The sequence below is a fragment of the Capra hircus genome, chromosome 17 (assembly GCF_001704415.2).
Source record: "Capra hircus breed San Clemente chromosome 17, ASM170441v1, whole genome shotgun sequence".
Classification (NCBI taxonomy): Eukaryota; Metazoa; Chordata; class Mammalia; order Artiodactyla; family Bovidae; genus Capra; species Capra hircus.
In genome coordinates this window covers 57,742,750-57,760,903 of record NC_030824.1, presented here as the reverse complement: position 1 = coordinate 57,760,903, position 18,154 = coordinate 57,742,750, and the positions used below count along the sequence as shown (strand labels likewise).

The 18,154-nt window shown below is 38.4% G+C and overlaps 1 protein-coding gene across 3 annotated transcripts in view; it reads left to right on the top strand.

Moving 5' to 3' along the window:
• ANAPC10 (anaphase promoting complex subunit 10) overlaps positions 1-18,154 on the top strand; it is an 85,808-nt gene that overhangs the window by 20,300 nt on the left and 47,354 nt on the right. For 2 of the 3 annotated variants that reach the window (XM_005691210.3, XM_018061572.1), the window contains exons 3-4: positions 2,751-2,841; positions 15,665-15,785. In XM_005691210.3, coding sequence (XP_005691267.3) covers positions 2,751-2,841; positions 15,665-15,785 — 212 coding nt within the window. Of the gene's footprint in view, positions 1-2,750; positions 2,842-15,664; positions 15,786-15,979; positions 17,060-18,154 lie in introns of those variants that run through there. The other variant, XM_018061573.1, reaches the window with a different exon arrangement.

Sequence of the window (18,154 nt, the reverse complement as noted above, 5' to 3'; positions counted from 1 at the left end):
CTAAAGTGCTTACATTTGGAATAGTCTTTTTTCCAGTGTTGTAGCTCTTTGCAATAGTAGCAGAAACTAGGAGGGTTTTGGTCCTGTCTAGGAGCCTTCATTTGCTAGAATTGAAAATTAAGAATTTAGGCAGTCTTCCTTTGAGATGACTCATCTAAAATGCAAGAGAACTAGCTCACCAGATTAACTGTATCTGGAGTGAACATAGTTTTCCATTCTATCCTGGTCCTTTTTACTAGAAGGGCCAGAGTCAGCCCGTTAATAAACAGAAGTAGAGGTGACCTGAGTGGGATCAACATTCAGATGGAAGGCCAGAATTTTCTTTAGAAACAATTAGAAGTTGATTATAATAATCATAAGGAGGTTCATCAGATTTTTGTGTGCAAGTCTGAATTTTGTTCCAATCAACAGGCTTTGGAAAAGCCCCGGGACTGGCTCAATGAAGCTGTTTATCGGTTGCTTGAGGCTGGTCACATAATAAGTTGTCAGGATGGTCTCCCAGTTGTAATTCTAGAGACCTTTCAGGATTTTCCCAGTTAGTGGTTTTCATCCAGTGCTGGCCCTGGCCTTCACCAGTTATCTTTGAACTAGTTGATAGGAATCAGAGAAACCAGGTTGGTAAATTTTAATGACTGTATTAAATTCCTTAGCGAATATGTAAGAATCTTCAATTACTTTGGGATCATTTTTGGCTTGGGATCATTTTGGCTTGCAGTTCAGTTTTGGTCTGGGGAATATAAGAAATTAAGGGTTTAATGTATATTATCATATGTGAAATAGATCACCAGTCCAGGTTCGATGCACGAGGCCAGGTGCTTGGGGCTGGTACACTGGGATGACCCAGAGGGATGGGATGGGGAGGGAGGTGGGAGGGGGGCTCAGGATGGGGAACACATGTACACCCAGGGCTGATTTATGTCAATGTATGGCAAAACCCACCACAATATTGTAGTTAGCCTCCAGTTAAATTAAAAAAAAAATAAAGAGAAGACAGAGAAATTAGGGGTTTAGCCTCTAGATCCTTAGGCGGCTTAAAGAGGAACATTCTGACAAATTCTAAAGAAAAGGGAGTTGGCAGAGTTTAAGAGACAAGGGGAAGGTTGGCGAGAGAATTAGTATGGGGGAATTAAAGGAACAGAGGAGGTGTCGTCAGCACAGAAGAGAAAGAGGAAGATGGCACCAGAGATGGAGTCTAGCCACAGGAGCTGCGGGAGGGTGACAAGATGGTGCCTGAAGTGGTGCCTACGAGCAGCCAAGGAAGAAGAGCCTGAGGCTTCAGGAGCCATTTTATCTTTCTTTAAACATTTATTTGCCTCAGTTTACCTTAAAATTTGATTTTGCAGAGAGACCATTTTAGACTCCTCATAATGTTGCGGAGCCTCAAAATACCAACCAAAATAAGCATTACACTCAGTTCTGGAAATTTTTGAGCTATTGTAGTCCAGTTCGGCTCTTAAGGAAATTAAGTTAGGAATCTCAAAAGTTCTCTGTAATGGCCATTGATATTCTAAATTACCTTTGGTCAAGTTGGTCCATTTAGTTAGAGATGTGCCTGAGGAAGGACTTGGGCTTTTAAACATAAAATCATCTGGAGTCCTCCCAGGGGGCGGACACACTCAAAATATTTAAATAGCTAGGATCTCATTTCTCTGAAGTTTTTCTCTGGAGTAAAAGAACAATTTCCAAACAGCTTACAGCACAGACAACTCAATTCAAACAACTTGCAGGCTAATTCCAGCCAGTTTGAAGGAGACAGCTTGGTTTGGAGGAGGCAGGCCAAAGACTTTTTTTAAGCCAGTTTCCAGAGGAGAGCCCCTTCCAAAGGAGCAGGATGAAGAAAACTGGAACAGTTTCAAGGAAACAGCCCCTGTTCCCAAATGAATGGGCCAAAGGTATTTTCAGCCAGCTTTGGTTGAAACAGTCTGATCTCAAAATTAGAGTGACTTGCCAAATGAATACTTGTATATAAAACAAAGCCTTAACTGAAGAGATGAAGCCTTAACCGAAGAGATGAAGCCTTAACCAAAGAGATGAAACCTTAAGATAAATCCCAAATAAAGCCTGGAGAGCTTCAAATGCAAAGGGCATGTGCTCAGAATCCAAGAGAGAGACTTACTTTCATACTCCAGGGTCAGCAAGAAAGCAGTGAGTGGGTTCACTGTGGGTATTGCACCTGTTTGCTCACCAGTCCTGGACCTTGGGGGCTCTTCCCCAGTCCCTGTGTGGGCCACTTCTCAGAACAAATATTTAATAAATATTCTGCCAGATATTTCTCCAGCAAGGATGGGTTTGCTTAGGATCAGCAGAGTATTACAATTCAGGGTCTGCAACCACAGTAAATCATGTGCAAGTTCCCACAGTGAAGGGAAGTAGTACCCTTTATAGGGAGGAAAAAGAAGTGGAGAGGGCTTTAATAAACAGAAAGCCCATGGCTTTTCACTGGCTGAGTCCTTGCCAGGAAAGGAGAGGAGTCTTTCTTCTTCGTTTTGGTTCTGCTATGGTCACAGGGTGTCAGAACTCCCCCTCTGGTCTCCCAACTCTGTTTAATTGAAATTTCTGTTTATTAATTTTTTATGCTTCTAAGAATTGAGGTCTGGTTAAGAGGACAGGATAATTTTGGTTAATTTAAATTACACAGTACTGACCATCCTCTTTATCAAACTTGCTGGACAAATATACATAGTAGTTTTATATTTTGAATATATGGCTCTTTCTTTTTCATGAGAATTCATTGTTGCTTGTGATTTTAGGATTTGGAGTGGATCAGTTACGAGATGACAATCTAGAAACTTATTGGCAATCAGATGGATCCCAGCCTCATTTAGTGAACATACAATTCAGGTAATACATTTAAAAATTTTTTTCAATTTGTATAGGTTAAAAGTGGACAAAGAAGTTGATTTTATTGACAGAAAATTTAAAGAAATACAGAAATTATAGTGAAGTACACTTAACTCTGCTCTTTATAAGCCTCAGAGATTACTTTTCTACTCAATTAGATTCTGTGTTTTAAGTTTACTCTGTCTTATCCGTTATGAATTCTTTTTTTTTCCATTTAATCAATACTTTTTGTTGAAGTATAGTTGATTTACAACGTTGTGTTAATTTCTGCCGTACAGCATAGTGATTCACTTATATATATATATACATCTTTTTTTAGACTATCCTTTTCCATTATGATTTATCATAGGATATTGAATAGGTCTCTGTGCTATATATAGTAGGACCTTGTTTTCTTTATGTATTTTTCATGGTATTTACACAGTTCCTTTTATGTAGATATTTGTCAGATGTACTTTGCAGTATGATTTATATTAGAAAAATATGCCTTGCTTACGCCTTAGTGAATTGCTTTAAGTATACCAGAAGTGATGATATTAAGTTCGTTAGGTATAAACTGTTCATGTAACTTCTCATATTTGTACTTCCATTTGGAAGAAAACTTTATTCTAACTTATTACGTTTAACGACACTTTCAGTTTTGAAATGCTTAATTTTGCTGTAAATGAAAAACAGCCGTATGTTTGTCAGTTGCTTTGAATTTATTGATAGATAGAAACCAGTTAACTTGCTTATCTTGCTCCATATACACCATCTATTTTAACATTCTGTATATAGTATTTTTAGTTTGTTTTCATTATCCTAGAATACAGATCAACACATTTCTTATGAAAAAACCCAGTAGTAAATATTTTAGGCCTTTTGTGCCGTCTGGTCTCTGTTGCAACTACTCATTAATGCCATTATAGCGTGAAAGCAGCTGTAGGCAGTGCCTAATCACTGAATTTAGCTGTTCCAATTAGTAATTGTAAAGTGAAGTGAAGTGGCTCAGTCGTGTCTGACTCTTTGCGACCCCATGGACTGTAGACTACCAGGCTTCTCCGTCCATGGGATTTTCCAGGTAAGAGTACTGGAGTGGCTTGCCATTTCCTTCTCCAGGGGATTTTCCCGACCCAGGGATTGAACCCAGGTCTCCTGCATTGCAGGCAGACGCTTTACCATCTGAGCCACCAGGTAAAGGTCCTTGTTTATTTATTTTATACACAATAGTGTATGTATGTTAATCCCAAACTCCTAATTTATCTGTCTGCCCTCCCCTTCCCCACTGCCCTGCTATTTTCTCTGGCAGCCATACGTTTGTTTTCTGTCAATACATGGATTTGTTTTGTAAATGAGTTCATTTATATCATTTTGTTAGATTCTAGTTGTGAGTAATATTTGATATTTGTCTTTGTCTGACTTAACTTCACTTAATATAATAATCTCTAGGTTCATCCATATTGCTGCAAATGGCATTATTTCATGCTTCTTTACGAATGAGTAATATTCCATTGTGCATATGTACCATGTCTTCTTTATCCATTTGTCCTTGGACATTTAAGTTTCTTCCATCTTTTGACTATTTAAATTGTGCTGCAGTGAACATTGGGGTGCCTCACTCTTTTTGAATTATAGTTTTCTCCAGATAAATGCCCATGATTGGGGTTCCTGGATCATATGGTAACTCAAGTTTTAGCTTTTTTGAGGAACCTTTATATTGTTCTCTAGGGCTTCCCTGATAGCTCAATTGGTAGAGAATCTGCCTGCAATGCAGGGAACCCCGGTTCAATTCCTGGGTTGGGAAGATCCCCTGGAGAAGCAATAGGCTACCCACTCCAGTATTCTTGGGCTTCTCTGGTGGCTCAGATGGTAAAGAATCCACCTGCAATGCAGGAGACCTGGGTTCGATCCCTGGGTTGGGAAGATCCCTTCTGGAGTGGAGAAGTCCATGGACTGTATGGAGAGTCGGACACGACTGAGCAGCTTTCACTTCCTTCCTCATATTATTCTGCATAGTGGCTGCACCAATTTACATTCCCACCAGCCGTGGAGGAGGGTTCCTTTTTCTCCACACCCTCTCCAGCATTTATTGTTTGTAGACTTTTTAATGATAGCCATTCCAACTGGTATGAGGTGATACCTCATTGTAGATTTGATTTCTCATAATTAGCGATATTGAGAATCTTTTCATGTGCCTGTTGGGCATCTGTATGTCTTCTTTGGAGAAATATCTGTTTAAGTATTCTGCTCATTTTTTGATTTTTTTTTAAAAATTAAGCCTAATGAACTGTTTGTGTATTTTGGAAATTAATCCCATGTTGGTAACATCATTTGCAAATATTTTCTCCATCTGTAGGTTGTTTTTTCATTTTGTATATAGTTTCCTTTGCTATGCAAAAGCTTTTATTAGGTTTCTTTTGTATATTTTTTTATTTCCTGTAGGAGACAGATCCAAAAATATATTGTGGCAATATATGTCACAGAGTGTTCTGCTTATGTTTTCCTCTAGGAGTTTTACAGTATCTGGTCTTAAATTTAGGTCTTTAATCCATTTTGAATTTATTTTTGTGTGTTGTGTTAGAGACTATTCTAATCTCATCCTTTTACATATAGGTGTCCAGTTTTCCCAACACCATGTATTGAACAGACCATCTTTTCTCCATTGTATATTCTTGCCTCCTTTGCTGCAGATTAATTGACCATAAGTACATGGATTTAGAGCTTCCCAGGTAGTGCTAGTGGTAAAAAACCCATCTGCCAATGCAGAAGATGCAAGAGATGCAGGTTCGATACCTGGGTCAGAAAGATCCCCTGGAGGGAGGGCATGGTATCCCACTCCAGTATTCTTGCCTGGAGAATCCCATGGACAGAGGAGCCTTGCAGTCCATAGGGTCGCAGAGTCAGGCATGACTGAAGTGACTTAGCACACACACAGTCACACATTGATTTGTTTCTGGGCTTTCTGTCCTGTTTCAGTGATCTGTATGTCTGTTTCTGTCCTGGTACTGTACTGTTTTGATGACTATAGCTTTGTAGTAGTCTAAAGTCAAGGAGCGTGATTCCTCCAGCTCCATTCTTCTTTCTGAAGATTGTTTTGACTATTCAGCATCTTTGTGTTTCCATACAAGTTTTAAAAATATTTTGTTCTAGTTCTTTGAAAAATGCCATTGGTAATCTGATAGGGATAGCATTGAATCTGTAGATTGCCTTGGGTATTATGGTAATTTTAACAATAATGATTCTTCCAGTCCAGGAACACAGTATATCTTTCCATCTGTGTGTGTTCTTTTTTCATCACCATCTTATGATGATCAGTTTTTGGAGTACAGGTCTTTTGCCTCCTTCAGTCAGTTCAGTTCAGTCACTCAGTCGTGTCCGACTCTTTGCGACCCCGTGAATCGCAGCACGCGAGGCCTCTCTGTCCATCACCAGCTCCTCGAGTTCACTCAAACTCATGTCCATCGAGTTGGTGATGCCATCCAGCCATCTCATCCTCTGTCGTCCCCTTCTCCTGCCCCCAATCCCTCCCAGCATCAGGGTCTTTTCCAATGAGTCAACTCTTTGCATGAGGTAGCCAAAGTATTGGAGTTTCAGCTTCAGCATCAGTCCTTCCAGTGAACTCCTAGGACTAGTCTCCTTTAGAATGGACTGGCTGGATCTCCTTGCAGTCCAAGGGACTCTCCAGAGTCTTCTCCAACACCACAGTTCAAAAGCATCAATTCTTCAGCACTCAGCTTTCTTCACAGTCCAACTCTCTCATCCATACATGACCCCTGGAAAAACCACAGCCTTGACTAGACAGACCTCTGTTGGCAAAGTAATGTCTCTGCTTTTGAATATGCTATCTAGGTTGGTCATAACTTTCCTTCCAAGGAATAAGCGTCTTTAAATTTCATGGCTGCAGTCACCATCTGCAGTGATTTTGGAGCCCAGAAAAATAAAGTCTGCCACTGTTTCCACTGTTTCCCCATCTATTTCCCATGAAGTGATGGGACCAGATGCCATGATCTTCGTTTTCTGAATGTTGAGCTTTAAGCCAGCTTTTTCACTCTCCACTTTCACTTTCATCAGGAGGCTTTTTAGTTCCTCTTCACTTTCTGCCATAAGGGTGGTGTCATCTGCATATCTGAGGTTATTGATATTTCTCCCGGCAATCTTGATTCCAGCTTGTGCTTCATTCAGCCTAGCGTTTCTCATGATGTACTCTGCATATAAGTTAAATAAGCAGGGTTTGCCTCCTTAGGTAGGTAGGTTTATTTTTAGGTATTTTATTCTTGTTTGATGTGATGGTAAATGAGATTATTTCCTTAATTTCTCTTCTGATATTTCATTGCAGTATGTAGAAATGCAACAGATTTCTGTCTGTTAACTTAGTATCCAGCAACTTTACTGAATTCACTGATGAGCTGTAGTAGTTTTTTAGTAGTGTCTTTGGGATTTTCTAGGTATAACATCATGTAATTTTGCAAACAGTAACAATTTCTTTTCCAATTTGAATTATTTTAATTTCTTTTTCTTGTATTACTGCTGTGGCCAGGACTTCCAAAACTATGTTAAATAAAAGTGGTGAGAGTGGGCATCCTTGTCTTGTTCCTGATCTTAGAGGAAATGCTTTCAGCTTTTTGCCATTGACTATGATGTTAGCTGTGGTTTTGTTGTATACGTCCTTTATTCTGTTAAGGTATGTTCCCTCTATGCCCACTTTCTGGAGTTTTTATCATAACTGGATATTGAATTTTATCAAACACTTTACTACATCTCTTAAGGTGATGATACTGTTTTATTCTTCAGTTTGTTAATGTGTATTTCATTGATTAATTTGAGGATATTGAAATATCCTTGCATCTCTGGGATAAATCCCACTTGATCGTGGTGTATGATCCTTTTACTGTATTGTTGGTTTCGGATTGCTAATATTTTATTGAGAATTTTTGCACCGTGTTCATCAGTGATATTGGCCTGTAATTTTCCTTTTTTGTGGTATCTTTGTCCAGTTTTGGTATCAGAGTGATGGTGTCCTCATAGAATGAGTTTAGTAGTATTTCTCCCTCTGAAATTTTTGGGAATAGTTTAAGAAAGATGTGTTAACTCTTCTCCAAATGAAGTTCATAGTTCCTGGCTCACCTCTGCAGCCATCTGGTCCTAGACTTCTCCTTGCTGGGCGTTTTTAAATTGCTGATTCCGTTTCATTACTGGTAATTCCTCTGCTCATATTTTCTGTTTCTCCTTGGTTCAGTCTTGGAGGTTGTACCTTTCTAAGAATCTGTCCATTTCTTCTAGGTTGTCCCTTTTATTAGTTGCTAATAGTGGTCTCTTTAAATTCTTTGTATTTTGTGCTGTTGGTTGTAACTTTTCCTTTTTCATTTCTGATTTTATTGATTTGGTCCCTTCGCCTTATTTTCTTGATGAGTTTGGCTAAGGATTTATCAATTTTGTTTGTCTTTTCAAAGAAACAGCTTTTAGTTTCATTGTTCTTTTCTGTTGCTTTTTAGTCTACTTGCATTCTAAGCTGCTTCAGTCATGTCCAACTCTGTGCGACCCCATGGGCTATAGCCCACCAGGCTCCTCTGTCCGTGGGATTTTCCAGGCAAGAATGCTGGAGTGGGTTGCCATGCCCTTCTCCAGGGATCTTCCCCGATCCAGGGATCAAACCTGCATCTCGTATGTCTTTAGCAGTGGCAGGCAGGTTCGCTAGGATTCACGTAGAACTGCTGTTATTTCTTGCTTAGATGGGCTTCCTTGACGGCTCAGATGGTAAAGAATCTGCCTGCAGTGCAGGACGCCTGGGTTTGGTTCCTGGATGGGAAGATCCCTGGAGGAGGGCATGGCAACCCACTCCAATATTCTCACTTGGAGAATCCCCGTGGACAGAGGTGCTTCATGGGCTCAGTCCATGGGGTTGCAGAGTTGGATATGACTGCACAACTAAGTACAGCACAGCACTTGCTTAGGTATTTGATAAAATTAACCATTGAAGCTGTCTGTTCCAAGTGTGTTTTTATAGGGAGTTGTGTTTTTTTAAACACACAATTTATTATTTCTTTATTTTCTTTGCCTGAATCAGCTTTCTTTTTTGCCATAGCACAGATTTTCTCTTTAATTACCAGTTTTCTCTCCCATTTCATTGCTACATTTCTCCCTCCAGAAAAATAGTTTTTTATGCCTCAGTTATCAGCAGGTTTTAAAATTACTTTTCAGTGTAATTTTTATTTTATATATGGGTATAGTTGATTTACAATGTTGTGTTAGTTTCAGGTGTACAGCTAAGTGATTGTTTTACATATATATATATATATATATCTTTTCAGATTCTTTTCCTATATGAGTTATTACAGAATATTGAGTAAAATAGTAGGTTCTTGCTGATGATCTGTTTTATTGAATCAGTTTTGATAAGTTGTTTTCAAAATTCATCTAATTTATTGGCCCAAAGCTGTTACCAATATTCCGTTATCACAGGAGTATGATTTGTAAGAAAAATACATACTTGGTTATTCAGATGTCTCATATATACTTGGTCTTCATTCATACTTCCTGGCTGAGAGCTCCCTAAACTCTTGGGATTTCCTGAATGATAAGAGCAATGGGATGATATTTGACTTCTTGCTCTCAGGTTCTTGAAAACACTTAAGGGAAGGGGACTTTTGGATTCCGCTCAAGGGTGGGAGCTAGTTGTGGAGAGAATCAGCCATGTGACTAGAAGATTGGAACTTGCAGTCCCACCCCGTGATTTCCAGGAAAGGGAGACAGTATTTTCCAGTATGTTCACATTATTCTGAAGAAGGAAATGTCAATCCACTCCAGTATTCTTGCCTGGAGAATCCCATGGACAGAGGAGCCTGGCAGGCTACAGTCCATGGGATTGCAAAGAATCAGACACGACTGAGCAACTGACACTTCACATTATTATTTCCCATTGCATATGCTCTTCTTCAGCTTTGCTACTTCCTAATCAAGAGATGGCATCAATGACTCCTTTCTTGAAACTAGTCAGGCCTTTGTGGACTTCTTGTCTAATAGAATATGGATGTTATAATACTGTTCTTTCTAAGACCTGGTCATAAAATCAGTTTCTTCCTTGTTCTCTGTTTTTTTAATGGGTTCTTTCCCTTGGTACTCATTTACCATGCTGTGAGAAAACCTATATCAAATAGAGAAACCCATTTAAAAAAATGAATCATAACCCAAGTCCTCAGCTAAGCTCCCAGCTGACAAGTGGCACAGCTTGCCAGCTGTATGGGTGAGCCACCTAGAAGCTCATCCTTCAGCTCTCAAGTCAAGTAGTCACACCCAGTGCTATGTGGAGCCTTCCCTTCTGGGTCCTGTCCAAATTCCAGATTCATAAACAAAAAAATTATTTTTTTAAGTCACTAAGTTTTGACATGGTTTGTTATATACTTATAGGTACATATTTATGTTTTCTCTTTGAAAGTTACTATTTTTTAATTCCATCATTTCTGTCTTTTCTTTAGCTGCCTTAATTGACTGATTTTTCCTCATTCAGTTCAGTTCAGTTGCTCAGTTGTGTCCGACTCTGTGACCCCATGAATCGTAGCACACCAGGCCTCCCTGTCCATCACCAACTCCCAGAGTTTACTCAAACTCATGTCCATCGAGTCGGTAATGCCATCCAGCCATCTCATCCTCGGTCGTCCCCTTCTCCTCCTGCCCCCAATCCCTCCCAGCATCAGGGTCTTTTCCAATGAGTCAGCTCTTCACATGAGGTGGCCAAAGTACTGGAGTTTCAGCTTTAGCATCAGTCCTTCCAGTGAACACCCAGGACTGGTCTCCTTTAGAATGGACTGGTCGGATCTCCTTGCAGTCCAAGGGACTCTCAAGAGTCTTCTCCAACACCACAGTTCAAAAGCATCAATTCTTCGGTGCTCAGCTTTCTTCACAGTCCAACTCTCTCATCCATACATGACCCCTGGAAAAACCGTAGCCTTGACTAGATGGACCTCTGTTAGCAAAGTAATGTCTCTGCTTTTGAATATGCTATCTAGGTTGGTCATAACTTTCCTTCCAAGAAGTAAGCGTCTTTTAATTTCATGGCTGCAGTCACCATCTGCAGTGATTTTGGAGCCCCCAAAAATAAAGTCTGCCACTGTTTCCACTGTTTCCCCATCTATTTCCCATGAAGTGATGGGACCAGATGCCATGATCTTCGTTTTCTGAATGTTGAGCTTTAAGCCAGCTTTTTCACTCTCCACTTTCACTTTCAACAAGAGGTTTTTTAGTTCCTCTTCACTTTCTGCCATTAGAGTGGTTTTTCTGATTCTTCATAGTAATTTTTTATTAGATGCTGAATATGGTAAATTTTACCAAGGTGAGTGTTGGATTTTTTTTTTCTTTTTAAGAGAATTAGAGTTTGCTCTGGCAGTCAGCTAAGTTACTCAGGAATAAAGTTGATGGGGTTTCCCTGGTGGCTCACTGGTAAAGAATCCACCTGCCAATGCAGGAGACATGGGTTTGATCCTGGGTCTGAAAAGGTACCATCTGCTGTGCACCACACTCTAGAGCCCAGGCCCCACAACTGCTCAGCCCACATGCCATAGCTCCTGAAGCCTGTGCACTCTAGAGCCTGTACTCCGCAAAAGAGAAGGCACTGCACTGAGAAGCCTGTGCACTGCAATTAGAGAAAACCCCAAGCAGCAATAGAGACCCAGCGGAGCAAAAGGAAAAAAAAGCAAACCTAGTTTCTTTATTAAGAAAAAGAATCAACTTGGTCTTTTTTTGGCTTGACTTTAAGCCTCTTTATCGGGAACTTAGAGCACCTTTTACTCTAGGGTGGAAGTCAGCAAACTCTTTGTAAAGGGGTAGACAGTAAATACTTTAGGCCTGGCGAACTATATTTAGGGCTCAATAATATTGAACCCTAAAATTAAACAGACTTACCCATCCAGTCATGAAAGTGCTAGACGGGTGGAGCCAGCCCCTATTAAATGTGTGATGTGAAGGATCTAAGCGCATGTTTGCTTCCTGAAAGACTCTTTCTCAGAGGAAGGGGAGAGTAGTGGGTGAGGGGATAGAGAAAGGCTGGGAAGATTACTTACGTCATCAGAATGAAAGCATTACACTCTTTCTTCTCCTTTCTTACAGTACTTTATCCTAAGGTGCCTGGTATATAGTAAGCATTCAGTTATGGTGATTATTATTATGATGATTTGAGCAATTTGAGTAGCTGTCACTGTCTCATAATCTATGCATTTACCCTTCCCACATGCATTGCCACTGGACAAACAGCATGATTTTGTATGCAATATTAGTTTTTAAATTTGCCACGAGATAAAATTTATAAATAAGTTTAAAAGGCTTTATGGAGTAATAGTTTTAAATTTTTGGTGAGGCACAGTTTACTTTGCAAATCTAATGAAACTACCTATATAGTATAAGTTATAACTATGAACTGGACATGGAACAACAGACTGGTTCCAAATAGGAAAAGGAGTATGTCAAGGCTGTATATTGTCACCCTGCTTATTTAACTTCTATGCAGAGTACATCATAAGAAACGCTGGGCTGGAAGAAACACAAGCTGGAATCAAGATTACTGGGAGAAATATCACATGCAGATGACACCACCCTTATGTCAGAAAGTGAAGAGGAACTAAAAAGCCTCTTGATGAAAGTGAAAGTGGAGAGTGAAAAAGTTGGCTTAATGTTCAACATTCAGAAAACTAAGATCATGGCATCTGATCCCATCACTTCATGGCAAATAGATGGGGAAACAGTGGAAATAGTGTCAGACTTTATTTTTGGGGGGGCTCTAAAATCACTGCAGATGGTGACTGCAGCCATGAAATTAAAAGACGCTTACTGCTTGGAAGGAAAGTTATGACCAACCTAGACAGCATATTCAAAAGCAGAGACATTATTGTGCCAACAAAGGTCCATCTAGTCAAGGCTATGGTTTTCCCTGTGGTCATGTATGGATGTGAGAGTTGGACTGTGAAGAAAGCTGAGCACTGAGGAATTGATGCTTTTGAACTGTGGTGTTGGAGAAGACTCTGGAGAGTCCCTTGGACTGCAAGGAGATCCAGCCAGTCCATGCTAAAGGAGATCAGCCCTGGGTGTTCTTTGGAAGGAATGATGCTAAAGCTGAAACTCCAATACTTTGGCTACCTCATGTGAAGAGTTGGCTCATTGGAAAAGACTCTGATGCTGGGAAGGATTGGAGGCAGGAGGAAAAGAGGATGACAGAGGATGAGATGGCTGGATGGCATCACCGACTCGATGGACATGAGTTTGAGTGAACTCCGGGAGTTGGTGATGGACAGGGAGGCCTGGCGTGCTGCGATTCACGGGATCGCAAAGAGCCGGACACGACTGAGTGACTGAACTGAACTGAACTGATACCTATGATTTCTGGGGCTGCCTAGACCTGGCTTACTGGTAGCTCAGTTGGTAAAGAATCTGCCTGCAGTGCTGGAGACCCAGGTTCCATCCCTGGGTGGGGAAGATCCCCTGGAAAAGAAAATGGCAACCCACTCCTGTATTCTTGCCTGGGAAATCCCATGGAGAGAGGAGCCTGGTGGGCTACAGTCCATGGAGTTGCCAAGAGTCAGACATAACTGAGCCGTTAAATCATAGACCTGAGGGTAAGAACCCATGATGTAGATCAAATTTAAAGAATTATGAACATCTACATGCTACTGTTAAATGATGTCAACAGCAATGTTGAATAAGCTAAAATACAATTGATAGAAAGGTGATGGTAGTTAAGATCCTGTGAGGCAGGCAGACACATGTGTGAACTCCGACTCTGCCGACTTACTAGCTTTGTTACCTTAAGCCAGTTACTAACCTGAGGGTTACTTTTTTTCCCTTTAATCAGCAAAATTGAGATGGTAATAGTTCCTCTATCACAGAGTTGAGGAGTCAATGAGATAATATATATATATAAAACATTGATTCTGGGCCAGACACAGAGCATATTCAGTTATTCACTCGCTGTTCCTGCTGTTGCTGTTGTGTTTATAATTATTAGTGTTGTTATTATCCTTTGCCTTTGTAACCTAACTCTGATTATCTTTAGGTTCAGTGACTAAATTATCCTGAATTTAATAACAGAGATGAAATTATTCTGAGCAGAAAGTTTGGTCATTTAGATCTGCTTTTGTTAAGAAAGAAAAAGGAATCCTTAAGAGTTGTCTTCATGATCTTTGATCTTGCCACTATAAGAAAGACCTTTCAGTGCCTATTTACGGCTGGTGTATCAGGCAAAAGATCTTTTGTACGCCCTTCAAAATTTCCCCTTCCTCCTGTGTTTCCCCTCCGGTCTCCTTCCTGGCCCAGCAGACAGAGAATGATGTCTGTTTGATGCCGCTGGCCTCTTTTGAAAATCTGGTAATGGCATTTATCCTGTCAGCAATTCCTGAGTATTTAGCGTTTTACATCTTGATCTGTCTTTATTACTTGAGGAACAGCCCTTAACTTTCCCCATTCCTTTCTGATGAAAAGCTTAGGCTATAGAAGTTTGGTGAGCTCACTAAGCTACAGATCCCCTGCTGTTTTTATAGACCGACTTTTGACACAGACTGCTTCTGTTCAAGTAGCTCATTGTTATTAAGTGAGTGCCAGTTTATACCAGATCTTAACTTTTAAATCACGTTGAAATAGACTTCTTAATGATTATTTTGTTTGATGTTTAAATTGTCTGTTTTTTCCCTCAATGACCAAAATAATACATGCTTATTTTAAAACATTAATCAGAAAATATAGAAATCATAAAAAAGAAAATAAGCTCTATGCCATCAGAATACTCAGTTTTACTATTTTTGTATGGTTCTATATAGGCCTTTTTTTGTACGTATGTAGGTTTATATGGCTTTAAAATTATTTTGTTTTTCCCAAAATGACATCCTTTGTTTCAGTCTGTTTTATAATCTGCTTTTCCCCCTTCTTTAACTATATATCTATGTGTATCTTAAATAGTTGTGTAATATTTCATTGAATTGGTGTATTATAATTTGTTTAATTCTCTATTGAGATGGACATTTGGTTATTTATAATTTTTCAGTGACTTAACTGCAGGACCATGAACATTTCTCTTTATCTGTTTTAGAGTAGTTGTGTTATTATTGTCTTTTAATGAATTCTTAGAAGTTCTTTGTGAGTCAAAGACTTTGCCTCTACTAAATGGCAATGAATGTACGTTTCCCTAATCATATTTGGGTATTATCAGTTATTTTCATATTTTCCAATATGGTAAAAAAAAGTCTATGTTTTAATTTCCTGTTTCTTTGATTATTGGCGATTGAACATATTTTAATTTTTTTTTTGGCCACAGCAGTTTTCTGAGATTAATTTTTATTACATAGTCTTTACTTATTTTTCTAAGATGTATATTTTAAAAGAGTAGAGGTTTATTTCTTGAACTAAGTAGTAAGATTATGCTTTCTAATTTTTAAACATTTTTCTCTTTGCTAGACTTAGTTTCTCATTTAGCTAGTTATTTTCAAGTATTTTAACACAGGAAATTAAGTAAGTACTAACTAGAAAAGAAAACCAGGCTTGTTAGAATAATCTTCTTTGTCTAAAACACAAGTGAGGAGAACTGAAACTCTCAATGCTTATTTGTACTCTAAGGTACCTATTTTGGCTTAACTGGTCCTTCTTTAGCATCTGGCTCTTGGCCATGTTCTAGGTGAGAGATGTCTGTAAAAGTAACGTGTATCTGTTTTGTGACATGTTCTTCATTTTTATTATTGTTAAAGGACATGGAAATCATTGATCCAAATACTCATTTTAGCAAAATATGACTTTTAAAATCAGAAGATAAGATGTTTGGGATATAATCTTTGCACATGATTAAAGCATGTTGTTTTTACTTTATTGCTTTTAGAAGAAAAACAACAGTGAAGACATTATGTATTTATGCGGATTACAAATCTGATGAAAGCTACACTCCAAGCAAGATCTCAGTCAGAGTAGGAAATAATTTTCACAACCTTCAAGAAATTCGGGTATGTCTTTAAAATTTTTAAAAATATTTTGTCCAGTAACATTTGCTGTTTAGAAGATGGTCACTTTTGACATCAAACAGATTAAAATGTTAATTTATAAAAGGGAAAGTGTTAATATTTTAGAAAACACTTTATATTTCTTATATTTTTCATTTTCTTCTGAATTCTGATTGTCATCTGTATTTTTTCTCCAGTATTTTATTACGGAAAATTTCAGATATACAGAAAAGCTGAAAGAACAAAACAGTGAACCCCAACATACTCTTACTCATATTCTAGATTATACAATTGTTAGTGTTTTGCTATATTTGCTTTGTTATAATCTGTCCATTATCTAATTTTTATGTGCATTTCAAAATAGGTTGTAGTCACTCCAAATATTTTAGCACGGTATATGATAACTAGAGTCATTAATATTTCTAAAGGTTCATTTGTTAAGGTAAAATTTATGTAAATTTTGCACAGATCTTAATTATATTATTTGGTGAGTTTTGACAAATGTATAATACATCTGTATAGCCCCAACTCCTGTTAAGATATAGAACTTTCCATTACCCAGAAAATTCCCGCATATTTCTTTCTAGTCAGTCCCCATATCTGTCTTACCCTCAGTGGCAACTGTTGAGATTTTGTTTGTTCATTCATTCATACCACAAATCAGTTTTGCCTCTTCTAGAATGTCATATAAATGGAGTCATACAGAGCATACATTTATGTGAAGATTCTTTCGCTCAGCCTAATTTTTTTGAGATTCATCCATGTTGTTGCATGTATCAGTACTTCATTTTTTGGATTCCTGAGTTGTAATCCATTGTTTGAATAAACTACAATTTATTTATCTTATGACAACTTTCTGAAGCCAATAGGACCGTGCTTTTGTGACCTGAATTTTATTAATCCCCAAATATTTACATTCCAGAGATACTTTCAGTGATTTTGAAATGTACACTTGGAAAATTGTGACCCTTATTAGCATTTTTTCTTTTCAGAAAATCTTTGAGCTCAAATAGTCATTAAAATCTTTTAAATTGGGTGGTTCTGAGAAAGATTTCTAGTTAAATTGTGGCCTGGACTCTTATTTGACTTGGTGTTTATATATAGATCTATCTACATTTATATTTCTTCGCCGAGTTAGTAGTAGAATACTTAATAAAAATCATATGTACTTTCATTGTTTTCTCATTAAGCGCAGTGTTTTTCTCTTGTGAAACTTGCTTATATATTAACAAATAATAAGTAAGTACATTGTCCACAGGTATTATTGCTCTTTGATCTTCTTTGAAATAAATTCATTGCTTTTTGAGATGAATACTTGGTCTTCTTCCGAAGTTATCTTCCTTTATTTTTAAAGAGTAATTCTGTAAATTTTCTCAAGGACTAATTTGATTTTGAAAAATTGCCATAAAAAAGGTAGTCTTATTCTAGTTTAAAAACATTTCTTGTTTTCTCTTGATAGACCATACTGTTAATTTGTACTTCCTGTGCTTGAATAAATTCATAAGTAGATCAGCTCTGAATTTTCTTCATTTAAATTTTTTTCAATTTTTACTTTTTTCATTCAGAATCATTAAAAATTTTATTATCATAGTCGTATTGGACCATTTGCTAGACTTTTATTAGTCAGTTAGTCATGTAACTAGCAGTGCTTAAAGCCTTGAGATATTTACTTCTTATACTTCAATTATTAAACATTTTATATTACATGATTGGGTCACTCACATTGAGAAGCCTTTGGGAGCAGAGTCAGCTTCTTTTGATTTAGAATTAAAGATTTGTCATACAGTTCTTCAGACAGGTTGAAATAAGTGAAACACTAGGAAGAAAAGGTTTTGATCCAAGATATGTATGGTTGAATCCTCCAAAAAGAGCCTGTTAGAACACTGCTACTTTCCTTATCTCAGAATTGTTACAGAGACTGCTAAAAGGAAATGATGTAGTCAGAATTGGGGTTCAAAGCACATTTGTATAATCTTAGCTTGCGTTTTGGAGAAGGCAATGGCACCCCAATCCAGCACTCTTGCCTGGAAAATCCCATGGGCGGAGGAGCCTGGTAGGCTGCAGTCCATGGGGTCGCTAAGAGTCGGACACGACTGAGCGACTTCACTTTCACTTTTCACTTTCATGCATTGGAGAAGGAAATGGCAACCCACTCCAGTGCTCTTGCCTGGAGAATCCCAGGGACGGGGGAGCCTGGTGGGCTGCCGTCTCTGGGGTCGCACAGAGTCGGACACGACTGAAGCGACTTGGCAGCAGCAGCAGCGGTAGCAGCATGTATGGCATATATTTATAACGTCCACTAGATGTCACTGTTGTCCTTTAATTGCTGTTCTCCTAAACTTAGAGATTAAGTTGAATACCTCAAGTAGTCC